The sequence below is a fragment of the Lampris incognitus genome, chromosome 8, assembly GCF_029633865.1.
Source record: "Lampris incognitus isolate fLamInc1 chromosome 8, fLamInc1.hap2, whole genome shotgun sequence".
Taxonomy (NCBI): domain Eukaryota; kingdom Metazoa; phylum Chordata; class Actinopteri; order Lampriformes; family Lampridae; genus Lampris; species Lampris incognitus.
Window position 1 is genome coordinate 54,628,586 of NC_079218.1, and position 23,991 is coordinate 54,652,576.

General features: G+C 44.9%; 1 protein-coding gene across 1 annotated transcript in view; it reads right to left on the minus strand.

Annotated features, from left to right (window-relative positions):
• Window positions 1-1,936: 1,936 nt before the first annotated feature.
• Window positions 1,937-23,991, minus strand: part of pou2f3 (POU class 2 homeobox 3) — a 75,307-nt gene continuing 53,252 nt past the window's right edge. The window contains exons 11-14 of the mRNA XM_056285173.1: window positions 6,026-6,068; window positions 5,747-5,861; window positions 4,644-5,130; window positions 1,937-2,434 (exon numbers count right to left, since the gene is read on the minus strand). Coding sequence (XP_056141148.1) covers window positions 5,088-5,130; window positions 5,747-5,861; window positions 6,026-6,068 — 201 coding nt within the window. The 3' untranslated portion in view covers window positions 1,937-2,434; window positions 4,644-5,087. The remainder of the gene's footprint in view (window positions 2,435-4,643; window positions 5,131-5,746; window positions 5,862-6,025; window positions 6,069-23,991) is intronic.

Sequence of the window (23,991 nt, forward strand, 5' to 3'; positions counted from 1 at the left end):
TTCATTTTCTTCATTCATCATCCCCTCAAAGTACTCCTTCCACCTTCTCAGCACTCTCTCCTCCAGGTCCAAATGACGTGCCGGTTAGTAATGCTCCATGTAGGGCTGTGTGGTGTGTTTATGTATCGGAGAGTATAAAAATGTCTATTGATACGTATTTTACTCTAGTATCTATCGCCAATGTCACAAATCTTAAAACACACACACATTGCAACACTAACTCGGAGCGATGTAGTCCAGTCTGTCCTCCGGCTGAAATTCACCGTGGCTTCCCATGAGAAGAAATTAAATATATTCAACGACAGCTACACTTGGCAAGGGAAGGAAAAAAATAAGCCTGGTTGTCATTAATAACACTATAATCCGGAAAGGGAAACTCGGTGTATGTATGTTTCCAGATTACCACTAGGGAGCGCAATCGCAACGCCAGTAAAATCACCGTTGGTTCCCAGCTTTCCAAACAGAGTTGTCTGCACCGGGGTTGCAGGACGGTCGGGGAGGGTTTGGTTATGGCTTAGGGATAGTGAACCAGCCCACTCCTTCTCCCCACTCCTCCTCTTCAGGTGGGAGTTTGCCACATTCTGAGAGTGCAACGTTTGTGAGGCCACTCGTGAGACAAACAACCTGCTCTGTCTCTAGAGGATAGGCAGGATTTGGAGGAGAGCAAATAGGCCAAAGACGCAGTAGTACAGACATACATATTTGTGTGTATGCGGGTCAATACACACATTACACAAAGGCAGGGTATTTTTTTCCTCCTTTTTCTCCCCAGTTGGCCAATTACCCCACTCTTCCGAGCCGTCCCGGTCGCTGCCCCACCCCCTCTGCTGATCCGGGGAGGGCTGCAGACTACCACGTCTCCTCCGATACATATGGAGTCGCCAGCCGCTTCTTTTCACCTGACAGTCAGGAGTTTCACCAGGGGGACGTAGCACGTGGGAGGATTATGCAATTCCCCCCAGTCCCCCCCCCCGAACTGGCGCCCCGACCGACCAGAGGAGGCGCTAGTGCAGCGACCAGGACACATACCCACAGCCAGCTTCCCACCCGCAGACACGGCCAAGTGTGTCTGTAGGGACGCCCGACCAAGCCGGAGGCAGAGGTGTAAAAACCAGGTCCAGAAAGTAAAAGTCCAAACCATGTTTGTATTTGCTACACTCATGCACTACACCCGCAGATTCTAGTCAACAGCACTCCTCCTCAACTAGGTAGGGAAAACTAGCTAATGAAATCAGCTGGTTTAGTAACATGGTTGGAGCAGATACACGGTTTGGACATTTACTTTCTGGACCTGGTTTTTACACTTCTGGCCGGAGGTAACACGGCGATTCGAACCACATCCCGCGTGTTGGAAGGCAGGGTGATTTAAGGTGCATAACTTGGTCATGGCCCTGTGATGGCCTGGCGGCCTGTCCAGGGTGTCTCCCCGCCTGCCGCCCAGTGACTGCTGGGATAGGCTCCAGAGAGCAGGATAGGCGGTCTGGATCATGGAATGGAACTTGGTCATGATCAAAAATTTCATCTTAAAATTTCAAGTTAACCACTAAGACACGTGACAAACATGCCAAATAAGCATTTAATTACATTTAACACACGCAGGTCCTCTGGGTGAGAGGTAAATAAGCGGATACCCTGAGACATCCCTTCAGAGAGAACACCGTGTACAGGTCACTGTAAAGATCACTGTCCAGTGTTTCTTTTTTCAGAAGTGTAAAGGTTTGTCATATTTCGTGCATGTGGGTGTTTGCCGCTCATATTAATCAGCATTTCACACAAGCAGTTTCTCACTAAACTAAGATATCAATGGCTCAAAACAGGAAGTAACACACAGTTCACCCAACCACCAGCCACACAAATCCCTTTGGTGAAATCAAGACCTGGAAGGCAGCCTTAAGAGTGTACTCTAACTCTTTATGAAATGGATCAACAAACACATAACCAAAACAAGGCACCGGTCACAACAGTATTCATGGCCGCAACATATCACAGTGAAGTGGGGCAGAGTCGAACGTGGAGGAAGCTGTCACTCTAGCAGTGACACGTCACTCAGGTTTATACAGTTGTGCTCTGCCAGAACATCATTTTCTACTCATAAAATCCGCAGCATGGTGTGCAACCAGTCGTGAAGCAGGAGCAGATAACAAATAAAACTCTTTCATGAATTTAACTGATGAAACAGTTTTTCACAACCAAGCTTCTGGTACCACAAGGACAGCAAAACAGCTCCGTGCGGCCAATCTCTGGTGTCACCGAGATGAAAACAGATAAAAACAAGTTTTACATAAACCATGCAAACAATTAAAATGTGTGTAAGCCTCAGGAACAGCTCTCTGAGAGGCGGTAGGTACCCGGATGTCCAGTGGAGGCATTTCACATTCAGCAAGGCAGCAGCAGCAGCCCTGACAGAAGACCAACATCCACATGGACAACTGTGCTACGAATTAGGAAATAAGAAACACACACATTTGTCCCAACCGTTGATCACCACTTCTGACCTTTAACTGGACCACACATATCACATGTTGTAGAGTTTATGGAGTGCAACCAAGCAATTTGTCCCATAATTTTCATCACCGTATGAAATTCAGTGGTATTTATTGTTTTGCTGTATCCACAAATCTAGAACCAGGGAGAAAGGTCCATGTTTGATATAAGTATAGAATGTGAAAATGTCACATTGCGCAGAAAAAAATAATATAACATTATTTTTTAGTGGAATCGATTCTGTGCATCGCTGTAGCCCACTGACTTCCGGTTTCTACCGCAGCGGTCACACCAGTTTCCTGTTTGTTGGCGCGTGCTATTTGACGGTGGATTTACCATGGATAAATGTCGACGACATGCACAGAACTGTCGACTAACTTTCACCTGCACCTACCAGCACACGGGTGAAACGTTTCAAGTTGTACGCATCAAGCTACGTCCACAATTCCGTCCGTCCGTCTGTCCATCCACCCGCTCATCCTCATAACTGTGGAAGTAACTTGATATGTACAACTTGAAACTTTCCGCCCGTGTGCTGGTAGCTCCTCTGGAAGTGTGTGGGCAGTTGTGTGCATGTGGTTGACATTTATCCATGGCAAATCTGGCAGGCATCGCGAAAACTATGCTATTGTCAATAGCACGCGCCAACAAACCGTAAACTGGTATGACGCTGCGGTAGAAACCGGAAGTCAGCTGACTACATTGATGCAGAGTCGATTACCCATCCCATAAAGTTTTTCAGTTCATTTAATGTCGTCAGAATGTGTTGAACTGGACATGCTGCAGTCTGTGTCCAAAACCTACGCAAATACAAAATCCTGGATATGAATTTACTACGGATGTAACGTACTGTTAATATTCTACCTTTTAGACTTATCAAGGCTCTGCAGCATTTATTTATTCTTTTTTTTTGTGTAGTCAAGGAAAACAACTTGTGAGCTTGTCGATAACACTCACAAGACCAACTAGTACGCCTCATACTGGTCTGGTCTAGGTCAGGTATCTTGGAAGCTGGGCCTCGCTCGGGTAATGGTTAGCAAAATGGTTGGTAATCGCAACAAATGTTGTGTGTCCATCAACACAGCTTTTCAAACATACATATTGGGGCAGTGCAACAACTAGAGGGATGGAATGAGGTGGGACAGATTCGAACCCACGGCCATGTTTTTGAACAGCAAGAGATCTGAGTGCTGAGCAATTAGTGGTTTTTCAGTTCGGTTTGGTATTGATTAGGTTTTGGATATACATTTCGATTTTGGTTTAATTTATTTCGAATATGACCTGTTTAAACTGAAACTGTTTAAAAGTATCCACTGGTACAAATTAAAATGGCATTTAAAATTCAAAATACCATCGATTTTATACAATATTGACAACTGTGACGAGTGTAAACCTCAGCCTGCAGACCTCCCCTCTATGCGGTGCTTTGTGTAAACTGGAACATGCTGCTGTGCACAACGGATTATGGTCATGTTTGCTTGATGTTTAGCTAAGTTTGGTAGGATATCTTGTTTTTAAAGATAAATTCCCGGCAGGGTAGATGCTGCTGGAGCACAGACTTCTGTACATTCTGCGTGTCCATTTTCTTCCCGATCAGCAAGCTCAGGAAAAAAATGTTAACTGACTTTCAAGGTTCCTAAGTGCTGAGCTGTTCCCGATCAAATAGTTGTTTAAACATCAAAATTATTCAATCACTCAGCACTCATTTCAAATAATAAATGTTGAAAAATACTTTCTACTCTTATGGGATGGGTCATAGCCTGCTGGCAGTTATTATATTCATGTTTAAACTTGACAGACTTGATGAAAAGGTGAGTGGTCAGGCTTTTAAAACCTTCATAAAATAAAAAATAGCCATTTTAAATCAGATAAAATCCACTGGATTCACATCATCACTGTGAAGAGTTTTTTTTGTCAATTGTGGTCAGTCAAGTCAGAGTTAAGAAAGTTTTGTACTGCCATAAAACGTGGTCACCCCTTTTTATGCAAATGTCGATAAGGAGGCTAACACACTTTAAGTGTTAAGCTAGATGTGACAACTTCACTACAAAGGCAGATGCACATGGAACAAACTTTACTACAAAGGCAGATGTACCTGGAAGAATTTTACTACAAAGGCAGATGTACCTGGAACAATTTTACTACAAAGGCAGATGTACCTGGAACAAGTTGTGACTACTGCTATGCCTACACCACCATAGAGCCTTTGGTCCTTCGTAGTTGGAACCTCAAACTAAGCCAAGTTAACTTGAACTCTGGAATTGTTCCTTGTGGTTGTCGATTTTCTGCTTTCCTCCATAGTTGTTCATAAAAATAACTTTTTAAAATGTTGAGAAAAAAAAGGCCATCAACCAACAAAAAGCTTGGTGGAGCTGTGGAATTATGATCATGAACTAAACAGCTCAGAATCAAAGTCATAACAATTTTTAAGGGCTTGGGTGATGTTTGGGACATTATATGTCACTTTAATCTGCCTCTACTGTCATTTTAGTTGCATTAAGGACGTTTTGATATATTCTGGGTTACTGCTTCTGATCATATAGCTTTCACAAGCAGAAGAGTTTTGTTGTTCCTCTTCAGAAGCTGTGTATGATACAGTTTTCTCAGTGATGATACGCTGTTGAGTTCCATGTGCGGTACCAGGACCTGTAACACAAACATCCAACATTTTATTACATTTAGAAATGAAGAATGCCATTAGTTTAACCTACTCTTTAATCGTTTCAGGGTCAGTTGCCTGTGAGTGTTTGAATAAGACTGCCCAATTCATCAAGCTCCAAGCTGTAGGTCTATTTGTCCTTTGCAGCAGCTACACATAACACAGCCAGTGCAATGACGTGATTACCATGCCAAGGTGAAGGAGAAGTTGATTTTATTTCATTCTTGATGTTTTGGCTAGTTTGTTCAATTAAAACTGGATATAATTTCTAAGAAATATTTAGAACTAATAAATGTAAAATCATACATATTATGGGGAAAGGCAAACATGTCCCCTCTACAGATCTTTACATCCTATAGTGCTACAGTTTAAAACAACCTTTTCAATGTGGAAATATGACTAAAAATATAATTTAACCACAAATGTCTTTCATGTCTTTAAGCAAAAATATAGAGTGAGCTTTTCCCCCCGACAGGATATTTTAACCTCTCCGGCCCAACTTCAGAGGCGGTCATTGTTCACAACATTTTAGTCTCTGCACAAGGTTTGATCCAAAAGCACAAAACACAGCCCATTACTTGCTCTTTAGGTAAAGAACCATACCCTGGTGTGCTGTAGGTAGTTTGGTTGACCTGAGATGTCAGAGTAGTACAGGATGTGGACATACTATTCGGCGAGGCTCCACGACTTGAACTATTAGGAGAGGAACTTGATGAAACTAGAGAGAAATCAACACTGTCTTTTCAATGTCAGGCATTCACACTTCAATGAACATACAAAGATTGTCAAACACCTAACCATGCAGTACACGTGTGCAATGGGTAAAGGGCTCTATATTATTACAGAAATTCAAGTACAATGGACAAATTAGCAGACACTTGCCTCCACCTGATGCCAGTGGACTGTAGGATCTGGACGTGGAAGCCTGAAACCATGCGTTAAATAAAATGGGATGAGACAAAGCATGTTGTAAGCCAGCTTCCTCAGATATGTTGCTGCAAAGCAATTAGTTGTCATCTTCAACAGCACATCTCAGTCCCTCCAGAAGTTACATTTTTCTGATTGAAACACTGCAAAAATCTTTAACAGCCAAATTTGGAATAGATACCAAATTATACTCGTTCCTGTGTTGTTGTTTTGTTTTTTTTTGGCAAATATATTTTCATAAAAGGACAGCAAATTGTACAAATATGTTTTCTCAGTAAAAGCAAATTCTATTTGCGACACCTAATGTAGATTATAGCAGATTATAAAAAGTGTATTTCACATTCACTGCTTGTGTATTTTGGTTCCCTTTTACCACTGGATATGCCCCAACATTTAGTATGGTAGTTAAAGCACATAGATTATTTAACTCAAATGCATATATGAAAATACAACTGTTTAATCTGCATAATCCATAAATTTGATCAAAATTCAGTTCATATGCAGTCAAACCATACAACTGCAACATGCTTACCTATTTAACTCTGTTAAAAGGGTCTTTAAATAAAGACCCTTTTAAGTGTGTGCTTGTCTAACAGAATAATTTTAAATCTGTGCTGGTCTAACAGAATAATTCTAAATCTGTGCTGGTCTAACAGAATAATTTTAAGTCTGTGCTGGTCTAACATAATAATCTTAAGTCAGTGCTGGTCTAACAGAATAATTTTAAGTCTCTGCTGGTGTAACAGATTAATTCTAAATCTGTGCTGGTCTAACAGAATAATTCTAAATCTGTGCTGGTCTAACAGAATAATTTTAAGTCTGTGCTGGTCTAACAGAATAATTCTAAATCTGTGCTGGTCTAACAATAATTTTAAGACTGTGCTGGTCTAACAGAATAATTTTAAGTCTCTGCTGGTGTAACAGATTAATTCTAAATCTGTGCTGGTCTAACAGAATAATTTTAAGTCAGTGCTGGTCTAACATAATAATTTTAAGTCAGTGCTGGTCTAACAGAATAATTTTAAGTCTCTGCTGGTGTAACAGATTAATTCTAAATCTATGCTGGTCTAACAGAATGATTCTAAATCTGTGCTGGTCTAACAGAATAATTTTAAGTCTGTGCTGGTCTAACAGAATAATTCTAAATCTGTGCTGGTCTAACAGAATAATTTTAAGTCTGTGCTGGTCTAACAATAATTTTAAGTCTGTGGTGGTCTAACAGAATAATTTTAAGTCAGTGCTGGTCTAACAGAATAATTTTAAGTCTCTGCTGGTGTAACAGATTAATTCTAAATCTGTGCTGGTCTAACAGAATAATGTTAAGTCTGGGCTGGTCTAACAGAATAATTTTAAGTCTCTGCTGGTGTAACAGATTAATGCTAAATCTGGGTTGGTCTAACAGATTAATTTTAAATCTGGGCTGGTCTAACAGATTAATTCTAAATCTGAGTTGGTCTAACAGAATAATTTTAAGTCTCTGCTGGTGTAACAGATTCATTCTAAATCTGTGCTGGTCTAACAGAATAATGTTAAGTCTGGGCTGGTCTAACAGAATAATTTTAAGTCAGTGCTGGTCTAACAGATTAATTCTAAATCTGTGCTGGTCTAACAGAATAATTTTAAATCTGTGCTGGTCTAACAGATTAATTCTAAGTCTGAGTTGGTCTAACAGATTAATTTTAAGTCTGGGCTGGTCTAACAGATTATTTCTAAGTCTGGGCTGGTCTAACAGATTAATTCTAAGTCTGGGCTGGTCTAACAGATTAATTCTAAATCTGGGCTGGCCTAACAGATTAATTCTAAGTCTGAGTTGGTCTAACAGATTAATTCTAAGTCTGGGCTGGTCTAACAGATTAATTCTAAGTCTGGGCTGGTCTAACGGAATAATTTTAAGTCTGGGCTGGTCTAACAGAATAAAGCATATGTTTTCTTAGGTTGCAGGTCTTTTAAATAATGTTTTTAGTACAAAAATACATATTTGCACGGTTTTTGATGAACTAACAAATTGGTCATGGAGCACAACTGCTCCTTATCTCATGGAAACCTACAACCATGCAGGTGTGTACTCACAGTGGTTGGGGGAGTGACTCAAGTCAGGAGGATGTGTGGAGCACCTGCTCTTTTGTGCCTATGTTATCCATACGCTTTAATTTCTACATTCATTCCCCCCCCCTTTTTCTCCCCAGTTGTATCTGGCCAACTACCCCCCTCTTCCACCCCCCACCCCCTCTGCTGATCCAGGGAGGGCTGCAGACCACCACATACCTCCCTCCAATACATGTGGAGTCACCAGCTACTTCTTTTCACCTGACAGTGAGGGGTTTCACCAGGGGGACGTAGCGCGTGGGAGGATCAAGCTATTCCCCCCAGTTCCCCCTCTCCCCCGAACAGGTGCCCCGACCGACCAGAGGAGGCGCTAGTGCAGCGACCAGGACACATACCCACCCACAGACACAGCCAATTGTGTCTGTAGGGATGCCCGACCAAGCTGGAGGTAACATGGGGATTTGATCTGCCGATCCCCATGTTGGTAGGCAACGGAATAGACCACCACGCCACCCGGACGCCCACGTATTTCCAAACACTGCATCTTGGTTATTTTCAAACCACAAAACACGCTGCGCCAGAAATTGGTCCACCCCAAGTATCAGGTCTCCCGACAAACAGAGCAATATATTGTACATTAAGTGTCGGGAGGATTATTTTCCCCGACATGTACATCGCGGAAACCAAACAGACGCTGGCCAAGAGGATGGCACAACACATGAGAGCTAACACGTCAGGCCAGGACGCCGCAGTCTACACCATCTACAGGCCAGTGGCCACTCTTTCAAGGATGAGGATGTGCACATCCTTGACAGGGAGGAACGCTGGTTTGAACGGGGAGTCAAAGAGGCCATCTATGTAAAGAGGGAACGACCATCCCTGAGCCGAGGGGGGCTAAGAGTACATCTGTCACTATCTAAAATGCTGTGATAGCAACTACTCCCAAATCCTCTGTGAATAGTACACATGGCCATTGTAACGCTAGTTAATGATCATGGCAACTTGCATATGACACCGATCATCAGCTCCAGTCGTTATGCAGCTGTGCTGTTTATAAAATCGGGGGATGCTTTGGCAGCACAGTGGCGCAGTGGTTAGCACTGCCGCCTCACAACAAGAAGGTCCTGGGTTCGAACCCTGGGGTTGTCCAACCTTGAGGGTCGTCCCAGGTCGTCGTCTGTGTGGAGTTTGCATGTTCTCCCTGTGTCTGTGGTGGGTTTTCTCCGGGTGCTCCGGTTTCCCCCACCATCAAAAGACTTGCATGTTAGGGTTCATACTCCTGACTGTGCCCTTGACCAAGGCATGGCAAAAGACATGGACTGGGTCCCCGGGCGCTGCCTGGTGGCTGTCCACTGCCCCTAGCTACACAGCTGGGTTGGGTTGAATGCAGAGCGTAATTTCCCTACGGGGATCAATAAAGTATCTCACATCGAAAATAAATAAATAAACTATCAAGCACGCATCAAGACATTTAATTTTCCATTTTCCACAACTATTTTTGAATTTAAACTTTGCCTTTTTTTCCTTTTTTTTTAGGATATGCATGAATGAGAGGGAGGACAGTGGAATGGTGAGGATGCAACGAGTAGAGAGGATGAAGGTGGATGAGTTTAAATACTTGGGGTCAACTGTACAAAGTAATAGGGAGTGCAGAAGAGAGGTGAAGAAGAGAGTGCAGGCAGGGTGGAGTGGGTGGAGAAGAGTGTCAGGAGTGATGTGTGACAGAAGGGTACCAGCAAGAGTTAAATGGAAGGTTTACAAGATGGTTGTGAGACCAGCTATGTTGTTTGGTTTGGAGACAGTAGCACTGATGAAAAGACAGGAGGTGGAGGTGGAGGTGGCAGAGATGAAGATGATAAGATTTTCATTGGGAGTGATGAAGAAGGACAGGATTAGGAAGGAGTATATTAGAGGGACAGCTCAGGTTGGACGGTTTGGAGACAAAGCAAGAGAGACAAGATGGAGATGGTTTGGACATGTGTGGAGGAGAGATGCTGGGTATACTGGGAGAAGGATGCTGAATATGGAGCTGCCAGGGAAGAGGAGAAGAGGAAGGCCAAAGAGGAGGTTTATGGATGTGGTGAGGGAGGACATGCAGGTGGCTGGTGTGACAGAGGAAGACGCAGAGGACTGGAAGAGATGGAAACTGATGATCCGCTGCGGCGCCCCCTAACGGGAGCAGCCGAAAGTCGTAGTGGTAGTTTCTCCCCAATCATCCAATTACCCCACTCTTCCGAGCAGTCCCGGTCTCTGCTCCACCCCCTCTGCCGATCCGGGGAGGGCTGCAGACTACCACATGCCTCCTCCGATACATGTGGAGTCACCAGCTGGTTCTTTTCACCTGACAGCGAGGAGTTTCACCAGGGGGACGTAGTGCGTGGGAGGATCACACTTTCCCCCCCAGTTCCCCCTCCTTCCCGAACAAGGCATCTCGACCGACCACAGGAGGCGCTAGTGCCGTGACCAGGACACACGCCCACATCCGGTTTCCCACCCACAGACACGGCCACGGCCACTTGTGTCTGTAGGAACGCCCGACCAAGCCAGAAGTAACACGAGGATACGAACCGGCGATCCCCGTGTTGGTAGGCAACGGAATAGACCGCCACACCATCCGGATGCCAAAACTTTGCAATTTTCTCTTTTAACAATTTATTTTCCATTTCCAGATTGCCATTTCATGATATCCATTTATCATTTTCGTTTTTATATTTTCATTTTCATTTACACAGAACGCAGTAAAAGTACTCTGTGGGAGGTTTCCTTGGTAGGCGTTTGTGTATATGTTACGAGTAATGTGAAAAATCGGTTAATGTGCAGACTACCCAGTTAATGTGCAGATTACCCAACGGGGCGGTTAATGTGCACATTAACCGGGTAGTCTGCACATTAATCGGGTAGTCTGCACACTACCCGCTTGGGCGGTTAATGTGGATGGAATGAACCACATTATCCACATTAACTGGGTAGTCTGCACACCGCCCGTTTGGATGGTTAATGTGGATGGAACGAACCTGCAACTCATCTTTTTACGATATATTGATATTAAATCAGCAAGAGGCCTTTAGCCTAATGACTCATGAAGTGGGGCCATGTGAGGAATCACAAGTTGTGGTAAATGAAAGAACAGACGTTGGCGATATCATTCTGTCTTTAGATCAACGTTTCCCCCCACGAGGCTATTGGCACCAAAGAACACAAACATGAGCCCTCCTCCTCCTCCTCGCTCTCTATCTGATCCCGGATATGAATGAATAGCCTACACATTTGACAAGGGTGAAAAGAAATATCAGTCTCGGCCGTCTCCCATCAGGCTGCTATAGCCTACTCTCACTGGAGACATGCGTCATTCAACCAATCCCAAATGGCAATCACTCCGTGGACAGACTGGTAAATAACACTTTATGGAAGAGGGGTACTGGCAGGGGAAATACTGAGACTAGATGATATGAAAACAGAACGAGATTCGTTTTATAAACCCAGTATGTAGGAGCAGAAGCAGCGAAAACATGTCAAAATGCAATTCCACAACTTGTGATTCCTCAGATGGCCTCACTTCATGAGTCATTAGGCTAAAGGCCTATTGCTGATTTAAACATCAATATATCGTAAAAAGACGAGTTGCAGCTTCATTCCATCCACATTAACCATCCAAACGGGTGGTGTTCAGACTACCCGGTTAATGTGCACATTAACCGCCCCGTTGGGTAATCTGCACATTACCCAGCTAGTCTGCACATTAACAGTTTTTCGACATTACCCGTAACATATATATCTACCAGTCTTGGGTTGTATACTAGAAAAAGAGCTCGTTGAGCTTGTCCTTCCATGGACACTGCACCCAAAATCAACTGCCAGCCAGGTCATCTCTGTCCGTTCAAATATCACTGACAGAGCTGGAGATGATTAAAATTCTGATTTGTATTTTCATGTTGACAAGTTTCTCAAATGGCATGGAAATTAAACTGCAAAAGCAGCCACTGTTTGTCTATTGAAAATTGAATTTACATCTGAATTTGTCACTAGTGTACTTGGGGCAGGCATGCAACGATGTCATTGAATCCTTCTAATGTGGATCTTAAAATGAAAATCCACGGTTTCTCATCTTTATCTTCATATATTGGTCATCAGTAATGCTCACTGTAGGACAGTTGCCATCTCTGTCTAGTTGCTCCATGACCCCTGGGAATGCTGTGGATAGGCTGAAGATGTAACTTGATGACTTTTTAGGAATTTTAGACTAATTAGGAACACAAGCAGTTTGTCGTTCTGAGTTACGATCACGCCACTATGGGGAGGGAACAAGCTACAATGGACAGGATTCCAGTTTCAACCAGGGAGCATCGCTAATGATACACATTCACTTACATCTGTTTAATTTAGATTCTGGTCATTTTAAAGCTGGGTTAAGTGATTTCTAACCATTAGATGTCAGGTGGTAGTGTTACAGATTTTTCCATTTTGTGTTTCTAACCGCTCCTTTCCTGTCTACGGTGGATGAAGTGTCACAAACAACACGCTCAAATTTATTTTTTTCCCCCAGCTGGATAGTGCTCGCAGAAAATTCAAAGGTGATGCCAATGTTGTTCCATTTCTTCTGGATATGTAAGTATGCAGTTGTTGTTTTTTTTACGTGACGATGCTGGTCGCGTGGCTTGGTCCCGGACTGTTCCGATGGCATCTGGACACTGCATTATAATTCTGTTATCCTCTTTCAATGTTGTATTGTGTAAATTGTGTAAATACAACATCCATTGCATGTTGTCCGTCTTGGGAGAGAGATCCCTCCTCTGTTGCTCTCCCTGAGGTTTCTTCCTAGTTTTTCTCCCTGTTAAAGGTTTTTTTTTAGGGAGTTGTTCCTTATCCGATGAGAGGGTCTAAGGACAGGATGTTGTGTTGCTGTTAAGCCCACTGAGGCAAATTTGTATTTGTGATATTGGGCTATACAAATAAAATTGATTTGATTTGATTTGATATCGCTATGTTTTTGTACTTGTTTCTTCTCCTCCCCTAGGTTTACACAAGACGGCGTTTTCAACTTGCAAGTGGCTTATACATTTGGGGCTGGTTGCCCTTTTTTTGGACCAGTAGAAATAATGAACCGAAATTGAAGGCAAAGCCTGTCTCCACTTTTGGTACAAATGTAGACTGGGGTGTTGATTCTCAGTGCGATTGGTACTATTTTTTAAACAATTTTGTTCACTTTATAGGGAGTCATTTGATTCAGTAAAATACAAAAAGCAGAAATGGCAGACTGGGATCAAACAGTAGAGATGTAGAGATTAGATTTGTAATGGACGTGGACATGTTTTATAAAATGATGGGAAAGTCTACTGTACAACTGCGCTTGTATGAGCCAGAGTACACTGAAGCAGAGCGACATGGAATGGAGCAACATGATGAGAAGCTGCTGGAAAAGGCAAATAAGTGATACAGCATCTGGTGAGACGAAGGAGGAGCTAGGCCTGGAGACACCCCACAGTGCCCAGAACGTCCAAGCACCACGAGCTACACCCCAAAATAGACCATCAGAACATTGTCGGATTTTGTGGCCTGCTGCCAACAAAGAGCCAGAGTGGTGCCAGTTCGATGAAGATGTGGATTCAGCCCTTGAAGCAACAGTCAAGGGTGGTGAAGACCAGAGGCTCTAGACAATGGGCACGTTAATAATGAGCATTGCTTTGGAGAGTTTCCATGTCAAGGAACAACAGGCCACCAAGATTACTGCAAAGCCAAACAGACGGGAAGTTACAATTGCCCCACTTAGACAAGAGCGTACTGTATTCAGATTTATTTTTCTGGATAGAGCCTGGGTAAGATCTTCACCAGCAATCTGAAGGACACAGCAGCATACCAGGCAACCAGTGATGATCTCAACACTTGGCTCTCTACAGTGGACAAGTCAGGTCTTCCTGGAAAATTCAAGGCCTGGATATATCAACATAGAATCCTGCCGTGACTCCCCTGGCCACTGCTACTCACAAAGTCTCAATCACCATCATGGAGGGCTTTGAAAGGAAGATCAGCCAGTTCCTGCACATGTGACTGGGCCTGCCGCAGAGCCTAAGCGGGTGTAGAGGGTGGGAAAAATAGCCTCTATTGAAAGTTAAATAAAAACTGACACCCCCCCTTATTTTTTTTGTTAATCTAAAACATGTAAATCGCCAGCTCCTTTATAAAGTCTTCTTTGTATATGTTATCTTCTGGTGACAGCAGGTATCACTGTAACACCGGGTACAGTAGGGAAACGCCCAACTCAAGCCGTGTTGGTTACGTCAGGGGCAGAATAAATATGGCGCTTGTGTTGATAACACGCTAAACCCGTGTCTGTTCCTTACTGCTCCACAGGTACGTAAAATATGGTGTGAAACAACTAAGAATGGGTTGACATAAAACCCAAGTGTCAGGTAAGCATTTGGCTAGCTTTGTGGACGATATAAGTGTTCCAAGACTGAGTTTGAATGTTGTTTTGATGTCGAGTGTAGTTGCTAGCGAATATTAGCATCTAGCCTATTGTTTCACTGTGTAGCTCATCTCGAAATGACTATGTGAAAAGACATGAGATATGAAAGAATGCTTGTGTGTTGTTTTATCCATATTCTGAAGGCAACAAAATACAGAGGAGTATTGATCAGTTCCTCGAGTGAGGGAAAAGTATCTCGTTTTGTGCTCAGGATTTATAAATGGACTTAGTGAATGTATGGTAGTTGGAGACGCAGTGGTTTTCATAATGGCGGCCACCCGAGGGTGCTGGTTCATGTAAACCGACGGAAGTTGTTCTCTGAAGAATGGAAATATATGTAGAAACGTTTGTATTGTTATTGAATTGTTTTCATTATTTTCATGCATTTGACATGCAATTTCATGTTATTTGATCGTTTTTATTGCCTTTGACATTGCAGTTGTGCTGTAGTATTTCACATACATGAAAGTATTATCATTGCTAAGGTTCTGGTAGTTGAGAACTTATTTTCAGTAAGGAGAACACTAAGCCAACCATACTGACTTGTGAAGGTCAGGTTGAATGTTAAGTGGGATGTATGTGATTGAAATATGATCGTAATCCAAAGCAACTACTGAAGATAGTAGCATTTAAAGGGCATGTAGGTTTATTTTATTTTATTGTTTTGGGCTAATGACCACGATATTTTGAATTGAATGACTTAGAAGAATACAACTGAAATGGAATAGGATTGTGACAAGGCAGAATAAATATGGCGCTTGAGTTGATAACACACTAAACCCGTGTCTGGTACTTACTGCTCCACAGCCATTTCAGGACTGTGCAGCAACTCTAGCTACTGGCTCAGGCACCCCTAGACCTGAGGCCGGTAACACGGTCATAACACCAAGGGCATAACACAGGTTATGGGCATAACACCAAGCAACAGCTTCTTCTCAGCAGTCTGGCAGAGGCGTTAAAAGTCACCCGAGCTGGAGAAGTCCTGCTCTACCGAGATTCTGCTGACACCAAGGTCTCCTCTGTGGGTAATGAGGTAAGAACAGGAAGGAAGTGGTAGCCAACAATCTTAGTGTTCCATTTATATTTGATCCCAGCCTGTACATTAAATAAATCATCAAGACTGCGTTTTTTCACTTACGCAAAATAGCTAAAATTCGGTCTGTTACGTTTCACGAATGAAGACCAGAGGCCAGTGTAGCGAAACCCAAAAGGACAGACAGACAACAGAGCACCGGGATAACCCGAAGGGCGATTTAATGCAGGGAAGAAAAACACAACACTGCCACAGGGGATAATGACATGTGAGTCTCAGGTGGGCGTTGTTGAGACGATGTGCGCCTGGCTACCAAAGTCCAAATCCGTAGAGCAAGGGGTTGTCCGAGGAAGTCCGGGTCCAAATAGGAGGGGTCCAGGTAGAGAGGTTCGGGGGGGGAAACGTGAAGGTCGCGGGGAGCTGTGGAAGTCGCGGAGGGAGAGTCCTGGGGGGGAAAAAAGAGAGACAGACACTGGGAATAAACGGTGTAGCAAGAGGGCAAGGAAAGCTGGAGGGCTTGTCAGAGCTTTACCGCAGGGTTCAGTACGTCGAAGCATGGAGAAACATTCTGGCAGGCTTCTTGTAGAGGGCTGCCTGATTGCCGCAGGTGTGCCTGATAGATGATGGCAAACACCTGGTGCAGTGTAGCGCTCGTCTCCTCAGAGTGCGAGCCGAGCGCTCGGATGTTTCCGGCACGTCCGAGCTGGGGGAGTGGCTTGAACGTGCCGGGGAGGCAACTCGGGGCGTTGTAACCACAACAGGACCCCTCCTCCTACGGGAGACACCGGGCGACCGTCTGATGGCATTGGGTTGGGCCCGATAGAACTCCTCCAGGAGTGCGGGGTCGGCCAGGTAGGACGAGGGAACCCAGCTGCAGTCCTCGGGCCTATAGCCAACCCAGGCCACCAGGTATTGGTACCTACGCCCCCGGCGGCGTACGGCGAGCAGCCGGTCGACATCCCAGACCATGTCACCACCGTCGAGGACCCTGGGGGGTGGAGGAGCTTGGACAGGGGGAGACAGGGGGCTGGAGGCTACCGGTTTGAGGTGAGAGACATGGAACACGGGATGGATTTTGAGTGAAGTAGGGAGATGGAGACGCACCGCCGAAGGGTTGACGATGTGGTCGATGATGTAGGGGCCGACGTAGCGGGGAGCCAGCTTCCGGTTGAGGGTAGGGAGGGGCAGGTCCCGGGCCAGGAGCCATACCATCTGGCCAGGTCGATAGGCTGGGGTCGGCACTCTGCCGGTTGGCGCTGCGCCGGGCCCGCTCTGTAGCTCGCAACATAGCGGCCCGGGCGGTCTTCCAAACGCCCCGACATCGGCGGAGATGGGCCTTCGTGGACGGGACCGCCACCTCCAACTCCTGACGGGTGAACAGAGGGGGTTGATAACCAAGGGAACACTCAAAGGGGGACAAACCTGTAGCCGAACTCGCGAGTACTCCACCCAGGGCAGGTACTTGCACAGCTCGAACTTCCCACCGAAGGCCTCCGGGCAGGGAAGGTTAGGCTCGAACCGGGGGTCCAGTGTGGGTTGACTCGGAGGAGGGGGAACGTCGGGACCAGGAACAGGGAATCCGGAAGCCGGGCTGGGGGCAGGGACCGAGGCCAGAGCAGGGTGGTCGCTGATCTTGGACACTGCCACAGTCAGAGCAGCGATCTGCGCAGAGAGTGAAGCAAGGGTGCTCGCCGAGGTATGTGAGTTTGCCTGGAGCCCGCTGATTCTTCCGTGATCCGGGAGAAGGCAGCGCTAAGCTCAGAATGGAGTTGGATGAGTTGAGTGCTGTGGTTCTTTATCACTACCTCGAGAGCTATAGGGTTCTGAGGCTTAGGGACTATAGCTCCCTGAGTGACCGTCTGCCCCTCGGGTTTGCTTTGGCTCATTCTGGCTTCGACGTTCTGTTACGTTTCACGAATGAAGACCAGAGGCCAGTGTAGCAAAACGCAAAAGGACAGACAGACAAGAGAGCACCGGGATAACCCGAAGGGCGATTTAATGCAGGGAAGAAAAACAAACAACACTGCCACAGGGAATAATGTCAGGTGAGTCTCAGGTACGAGGAAGTCCGGGTCCGAGATCCAGGAAGTCAAGTCCGAATAGGAGGGGTCCAGGTAGAGAGACACGGAGGGAGATCGCTGGAGAGGTCCGGGGGGGAAACGTGAAGGTCGTTGGGGGCAAGGAGCGAGGGAGACGTGGGGAGCCCTGGAAGTCGCGGAGGGAGAGTCGGGGGGTGGGGGGTGGAAGAGAGACACGAATATAGACACTGGGAATAAACGGAATAGCAAGAGGGCAAGGAACACTGGAGGACTTATCAAAGCTTTACCGCAGGGTTCAGTACGTCGAAGCATGGAGAGACGTTCTGGCAGGCTTCTTGTAGAGGGCTGCCTGATTGCCGCAGGTGTGCCTGATAGATGATGGCAAACACCTGGTGCAGTGCAGCGGTCGTCTCCTCAGAGCGTGAGCCGAGCGCTCGGATGTTTCCGGCACGTCCGAGCTGGGTGAGTGGCTTGAACGTGCCGGGGAGGCAGCTCGGGGCGGTGTGACCACAACACTTTCCTGTCTATGGCTGACACAGAGACACTAATACATGTTTTTGTTTCATCCGGACTTGATTACTTTAATGTTCTGTTTTCAGGTCTGCCACATGCTATAACTAAACGTCTTCAGATGGTTCAAAATGCTGCAGATAGAATTCTAACTAAAAATAGAAATGCTGACCATATTGCACCAATTCTTGCCTCCTTAATTGGCTTCCTATTCATGTGGATCAGACTTCAATGTGCTTCTTCTGACTTATAAAATCCTAAATGGACTTGCCCCATCATACCTGTCTGATCTCCTTAAATCACACATTCCATCTCGAGCTAGCCGCTCTGGTATGCCAACACCCATACCAGTATGTACCCTGGCTCTGCCCAATGACAGAAACTAAGCAGGTGTGGGCTTTGCTAGTACTGCTCGTACTTGGCTAGTACTTGGAAAACTGAGTTGCTGCTGGACGTGGTGTTGGTGGGCCAGTAGCGGCCAGTCTTCCCTCTGGTCCTAATACACAACAAAAATCCCAATGGTACAGTGATGGGGGTAATGTTCTGTAGGAGATGCCATCCTTCAGATGAAATGTTAAAATGAGGTCCTGACTCACTGTCGTCACTAATGATCCCATGGCACTTATCACAAAGAGTAGGGGGTCCCCCCCATGTCCTGGCAAAATCCCCAACTCTCTCCATCTGGCCTCTGTTTAAGTGGCTCAATGATTTCTCCCTCTCCACCTCAAACTGATGTGTGGTGAGCGTTCTGGCACAAAATGGCTGCAATGCGTCACCCAGGAGGATGCAACACATTGGTGGTGGTTGAGGTGAGTTTGCCCATTTCAGTGTGAAGTGAGTTGGATGTCTAGATAAAGCGTTATATAAATGTAATCCATCATCACCATCATCTATTAAAATACAGGGCTCCTGTGTGTACCCAAAGACTTCTTCAGTCTCAACTACCTGCAGTCAGTTGAGATTTAACTTAGATGAGTAATGAAAGGTTTCTGCCAATAAACGTGTCCGGATGAACCGATTCAACTTTCTGTGATTTCTTACCTAGACTATTGAGCATGCATCAAGACATTTTGACTCATTTCAGAAAGGACTGCCTTAAACTTTTACAGGAGTACAAGCAAAGTATGATGGCAGACTACAGGAATCCCCTGTGGTTAAGGCTTAGGTGCAGCCAGAGCAGGATTACACCTAAGAGCCTGCAAGTGAAGTCTTCGGTTAAGGGCCACTGACCTAGCAAGATCTTCCAGAAGGCACAGAGCCAGCTGTTGAATGAATGGGTGAGACAAACTAATTTTACCATCAACACTTTGAAAACCAAAGACAAGCAAATCCAACAGAGACTTACATCACGTCTAGATGAGACCACTTACCAAAATATAATTTGAGTTCACACAGAAGGCTCCTCTAGCACAACAAGGAAAGTCAAAAACCAGGTAGCAAAAGAAGTTCGACGTACTTGCTGCATGCCAGAGACATCAGCAGACAACAGATGGAAACCCTCAATGGCAGACAGAGCGACACACCAGGATGTGGACAAGTGGGTGAAGAATCTGTCCAACAGACAACTCACCCAGGCAGAGAAAGACATCCTTGCTAAGGGGCTGAATTTTGCTGTCACACCGAGGCAAATCCCACTAGTGGAACTGATCACAGCGACAGAATCAGTGATCCGTTAAAATAATATCCCGGACGTGGAAGCAGAGCACCTGCGGACGAAAGTTTCAGCCTGCCTTGGCAATGCGAAGGTGCTACCGCTCAACATTAGCAGAGACAAGAGGAATGCGCTCACGACTCTCAGTAAGGATGATGACGTCATCAATCCTTCTGGCAGACAAAGGCAGATACACTGTTGTATTCAACTAGACAGACTATCATCAGAAAGTTATGACGTTACTTATGAATGAATATACATGAATACTTATGAGCCCCTGAAATGAGATCCAGACAGTGGTTACAAGAAAAAGGTGATAGATTGTCTGAAGCTGCTAGAACAGGACAATGCTATTAACAAAGTTTTGTACCATAGACCATACAAGGGGGAAGCTACACCTAGTTTGTATGGTTTACCTAAGATACATAAACAGGATTTGTCATTACAGACAATTGTTTGTACAAATCCCAATTCCGATGAAGTTGGGACATTGTGTAAAACGTAAATAAAAACAGAATACAATGATTTGCAAATCCTTTTCGACCTATATTCAATTGAATACACTACAAAGACAATATATTTAATGTTCAAACTGATAAAACTTTGTTTTTTTGCAAATATTCACTCATTTTGAATTTGATGCCTGCAACACGTTCCAAAAAAGCTGGGACAGGGGCATGTTTACCACTGTGTTACACCACCTTTCCTTTTAACAACACTCAATAAGCGTTTGGGAACTGAGGACACTAATTGTTGAAGCTTTGTAAGTGGAATTCTTTCCCATTCTTGCTTGATGTACGACTTCAGTTGATCAACAGTCCGGGGTCTCTATTGTCGTATTTTGCGCTTCATAATGCGCCACACACTGTCAATGGGGGACAGGTCTGGACTGCAGGCAGGCCAGTCTAGTACCTGCACTCTTTTACTACGAAGCCCCGCTGTAGGAACACGTGCACAATGTGGCTTGGCATTGTCTTGCTGAAATAAGCAGGAACGTCCCTGAAAAAGACGTCGCTTGGATGGCAGCACATGTTGCTCCAAAACCTGTATGTACCTTTCAGCATTAATGGTGCCTTCACAGATGTGCAAGTTACCCATGATGTCATGGGTACTAACACCCCCCTATACCATCACAGATGCTGGCTTTTGAACTTTGCACTGACAACAATCTGGATGGTCCTTTTCCTCGTTAGCCCAGAGGACACAACATCCATGATTTCCAAAAACAATTTGAAATGTGGATTCGTCAGACCACAGCACACTTGTCCACTTTGCATCAGTCCATCTCAGATGAGCTCGGGCCCAGAGAAGGCAGCGGTGTTTCTGGGTGGTGTTGATATATGGCTTTCGCTTTGCATGGTACAGTTTTAACTTGCACTTGTAGATGTAGTGACGAACTGTGTTAACTGATGATGGTTTTCCCAAGTGTTCCTGAGCCCACCTGGTCATATCCTTTACACAATGATGTCGGTTTTTAATGCAGTGCCGCCTGAGGGATCGAAGGTCACGGGCATTCAATGTTGATTTTCGGCCTTGCCGCTTACGTGCAGAGATTTCTCCGGATTCTCTGAATCTTTTGATGATATTATGGACTGTAGATGATGAAATCCCTAAATTCCTTGCAATTGTACGTTGAGAAATGTTCTTAAACTGTTGGACCATTTGCTCATGCAGTTGTTCACAAAGTGGTGAACCTCGCCCCATCCTTGCTTGTGAACGACTGAGCCTTTCGGGGATGCTCCTTTTATACCCAATCATGACACTCACCTGTTTCCAATTAACCTGTTCACCTGTGGAATGTTCCAAACACGTGTTTTTTGAGCATTCCTCAACTTTCCCAGTCTTTTGTTGCCCCTGTCCCAGCTTCTTTGGAACGTGTTGCAGGCATCAAATTCAAAATGAGTGAATATTTGCAAAAAACAATTAAGTTTATCAGTTTGAACATTAAATATCTTTTCTTTGTAGTGTATTCAATAGAATATAGGTCGAAAAGGATTTGCAAATCATTGTATTCTGTTTTTATTCACGTTTTACACAACGTCTCAACTTCATTGGAATTGGGGTTTGTATGATTAACTCAGTGACCTATAACATCGCTAAGTTTCTGGCATCTATTCTTAACCCGTTGGTCGGCAGTAATGACCATCACATTCAGAACACTATGAATTTTGTGGATAAGGTGAGGGACATCATTATGGAGGCGGATGAAACAATGGTCTCTTATGATGTTACATCTCTCTTCTCATGCATTCCTGTTGATGAAGCAGTGAAGGTAGTCCATATGAAATAACAAGACGACCCCACCCTTAGCAATAGGACCACCCTTAACACTGGCCAAGTGTGTCTGCTCCTTAAGCTGTGTTTTCAGTCCACATACTTTACGTACAGGGGGCAGTACTACAGGCAGAAGCATGGGTGTGCTATGAGTTACCCAGTTTCACCTACAATGGCCAACTTTTGGAGGAATATAATAAGGAGGAAGCTGAAAAGAGGGCTCTGATGTCCTATCCAGGGGCACCACCTAGCCATTGGTTCAGATTTGTCGATGACACCTGGGTTAAAAACAAATCTCAGCACATAGCACATTTCACCGACCACATTAACTCTGGACAACCACATCAAGTTCACCAGGGAGTATGGGCAAAATTACAGATTAACCTTATTAGACTGTGAAATTGCAATTAGTGACGGGGAACATTTGATTGCTGATGTTTACCATAAACCAACACATACTGATCAGTACTTACTGTTTGACTCTCCTCATCCACTGGAGCACAAACTAGGAGTCATCAGGACGCTGTACCACTAAGCTGACAGAAGGGGAGACATCCCACATTAAAGAGGCCTTGGTTAAGTGTGGTTATTCTAACTGAGCATTTCTCAAAGCCAGGAAGACACCCAAACAGTGTACCAGCCAATATAAGAGAAGGACAACAGCTGCATAGGCGTAAACCAGTGGTGATTCCATATGTGGTGGGAGTGTCAGAAAAGTTTAGACGCATATTTTCCAAACGCCGCATCTCAGTTGCTTTCAAACCCCAAAACATGCTGTGACAGAAATTGGTCCACACCAAGGATCGGGTCCCCAGGTACAAAAAGAGCAATATAGTGTACGCTGTTAAGTGCCAGGAGGATTGCCGTGACTTGTACATCGCGGAAACCAAACAGATGCTGGCCAAGAGGATGTCACAACATAGAAAAGCTAATGCATCAGGCCAGGACTCCGCAGTCTACATCCATCTACAGGCCAGTGGCCACTTTTTCAAGGATGAGGATGTGCACATCCTTGGTAGGGAGGAACACTGGTTTGAATGAGGAGTCAAAGAGGCCATCTATGTGAAGAGGGAATGGCCATCCCTGAACCGAGGAGGAGCCTAAGAGTACATCACCACTTTACTATGGTGTGACTGCAACTAATCCCAAATCCTCTGTGAATAGTACACATTGCCACTGTCACTCTATTTAATGCTCAGAGCAATTTACATATGAAACCAATCATTATTTTGGGTCGTTATGCCACTGTATTGTTTATAAGGGTGGGGATAGATACCTGCAGTCAGTTGAGACACTTAGATTAGTAATGAAACATTTCTCTCGGTAAACGTTGTGTCCAGATGAACTGATTAAACTTTCTGAGACATGTGTAAGAATGTTTTCATTCCAACTGGACTCTATACCAGGTGATTTCACTGATACATTCTTCCTCTTTGGTTAAAGCATTGCTAATCAGTGAAATCACCTGGTGTGGAGTCTGGTTGGAATGAAAACCTGCATACACATGGCTTTCCATAGTACATGGTTAGCCACCCCTCTACTAGGGAAGGTTCACGAGTGAAAACCCTATTAAGTCTCAACCTAGCTCAGTCCCAGCCTGAAGTTCAGTGTCTTCAAGGATGGATGGTTGGTGAACAAAGGCCCCTGAAAGCATTGCATACATATGGACAGATATACCTGTCAAGACACCCAGATGCAAGCAACCGGGTATAGCGTAGCAGTCTATTCCGTTGCCTACCAACATATGGATCGCTGGTTTGAATCCCCGTGTTACTTCCGGCTGAGTCGGGCGTCCTACAGACACAATTGGCTGTGTCTGCGGGTGGGATGCCGGATGTGGGTATATGTCTGGGTCGCTGCACTTGTGCCTCGTCTGGTCGGTCGCGGCACCTGTTCAGGGGGGAG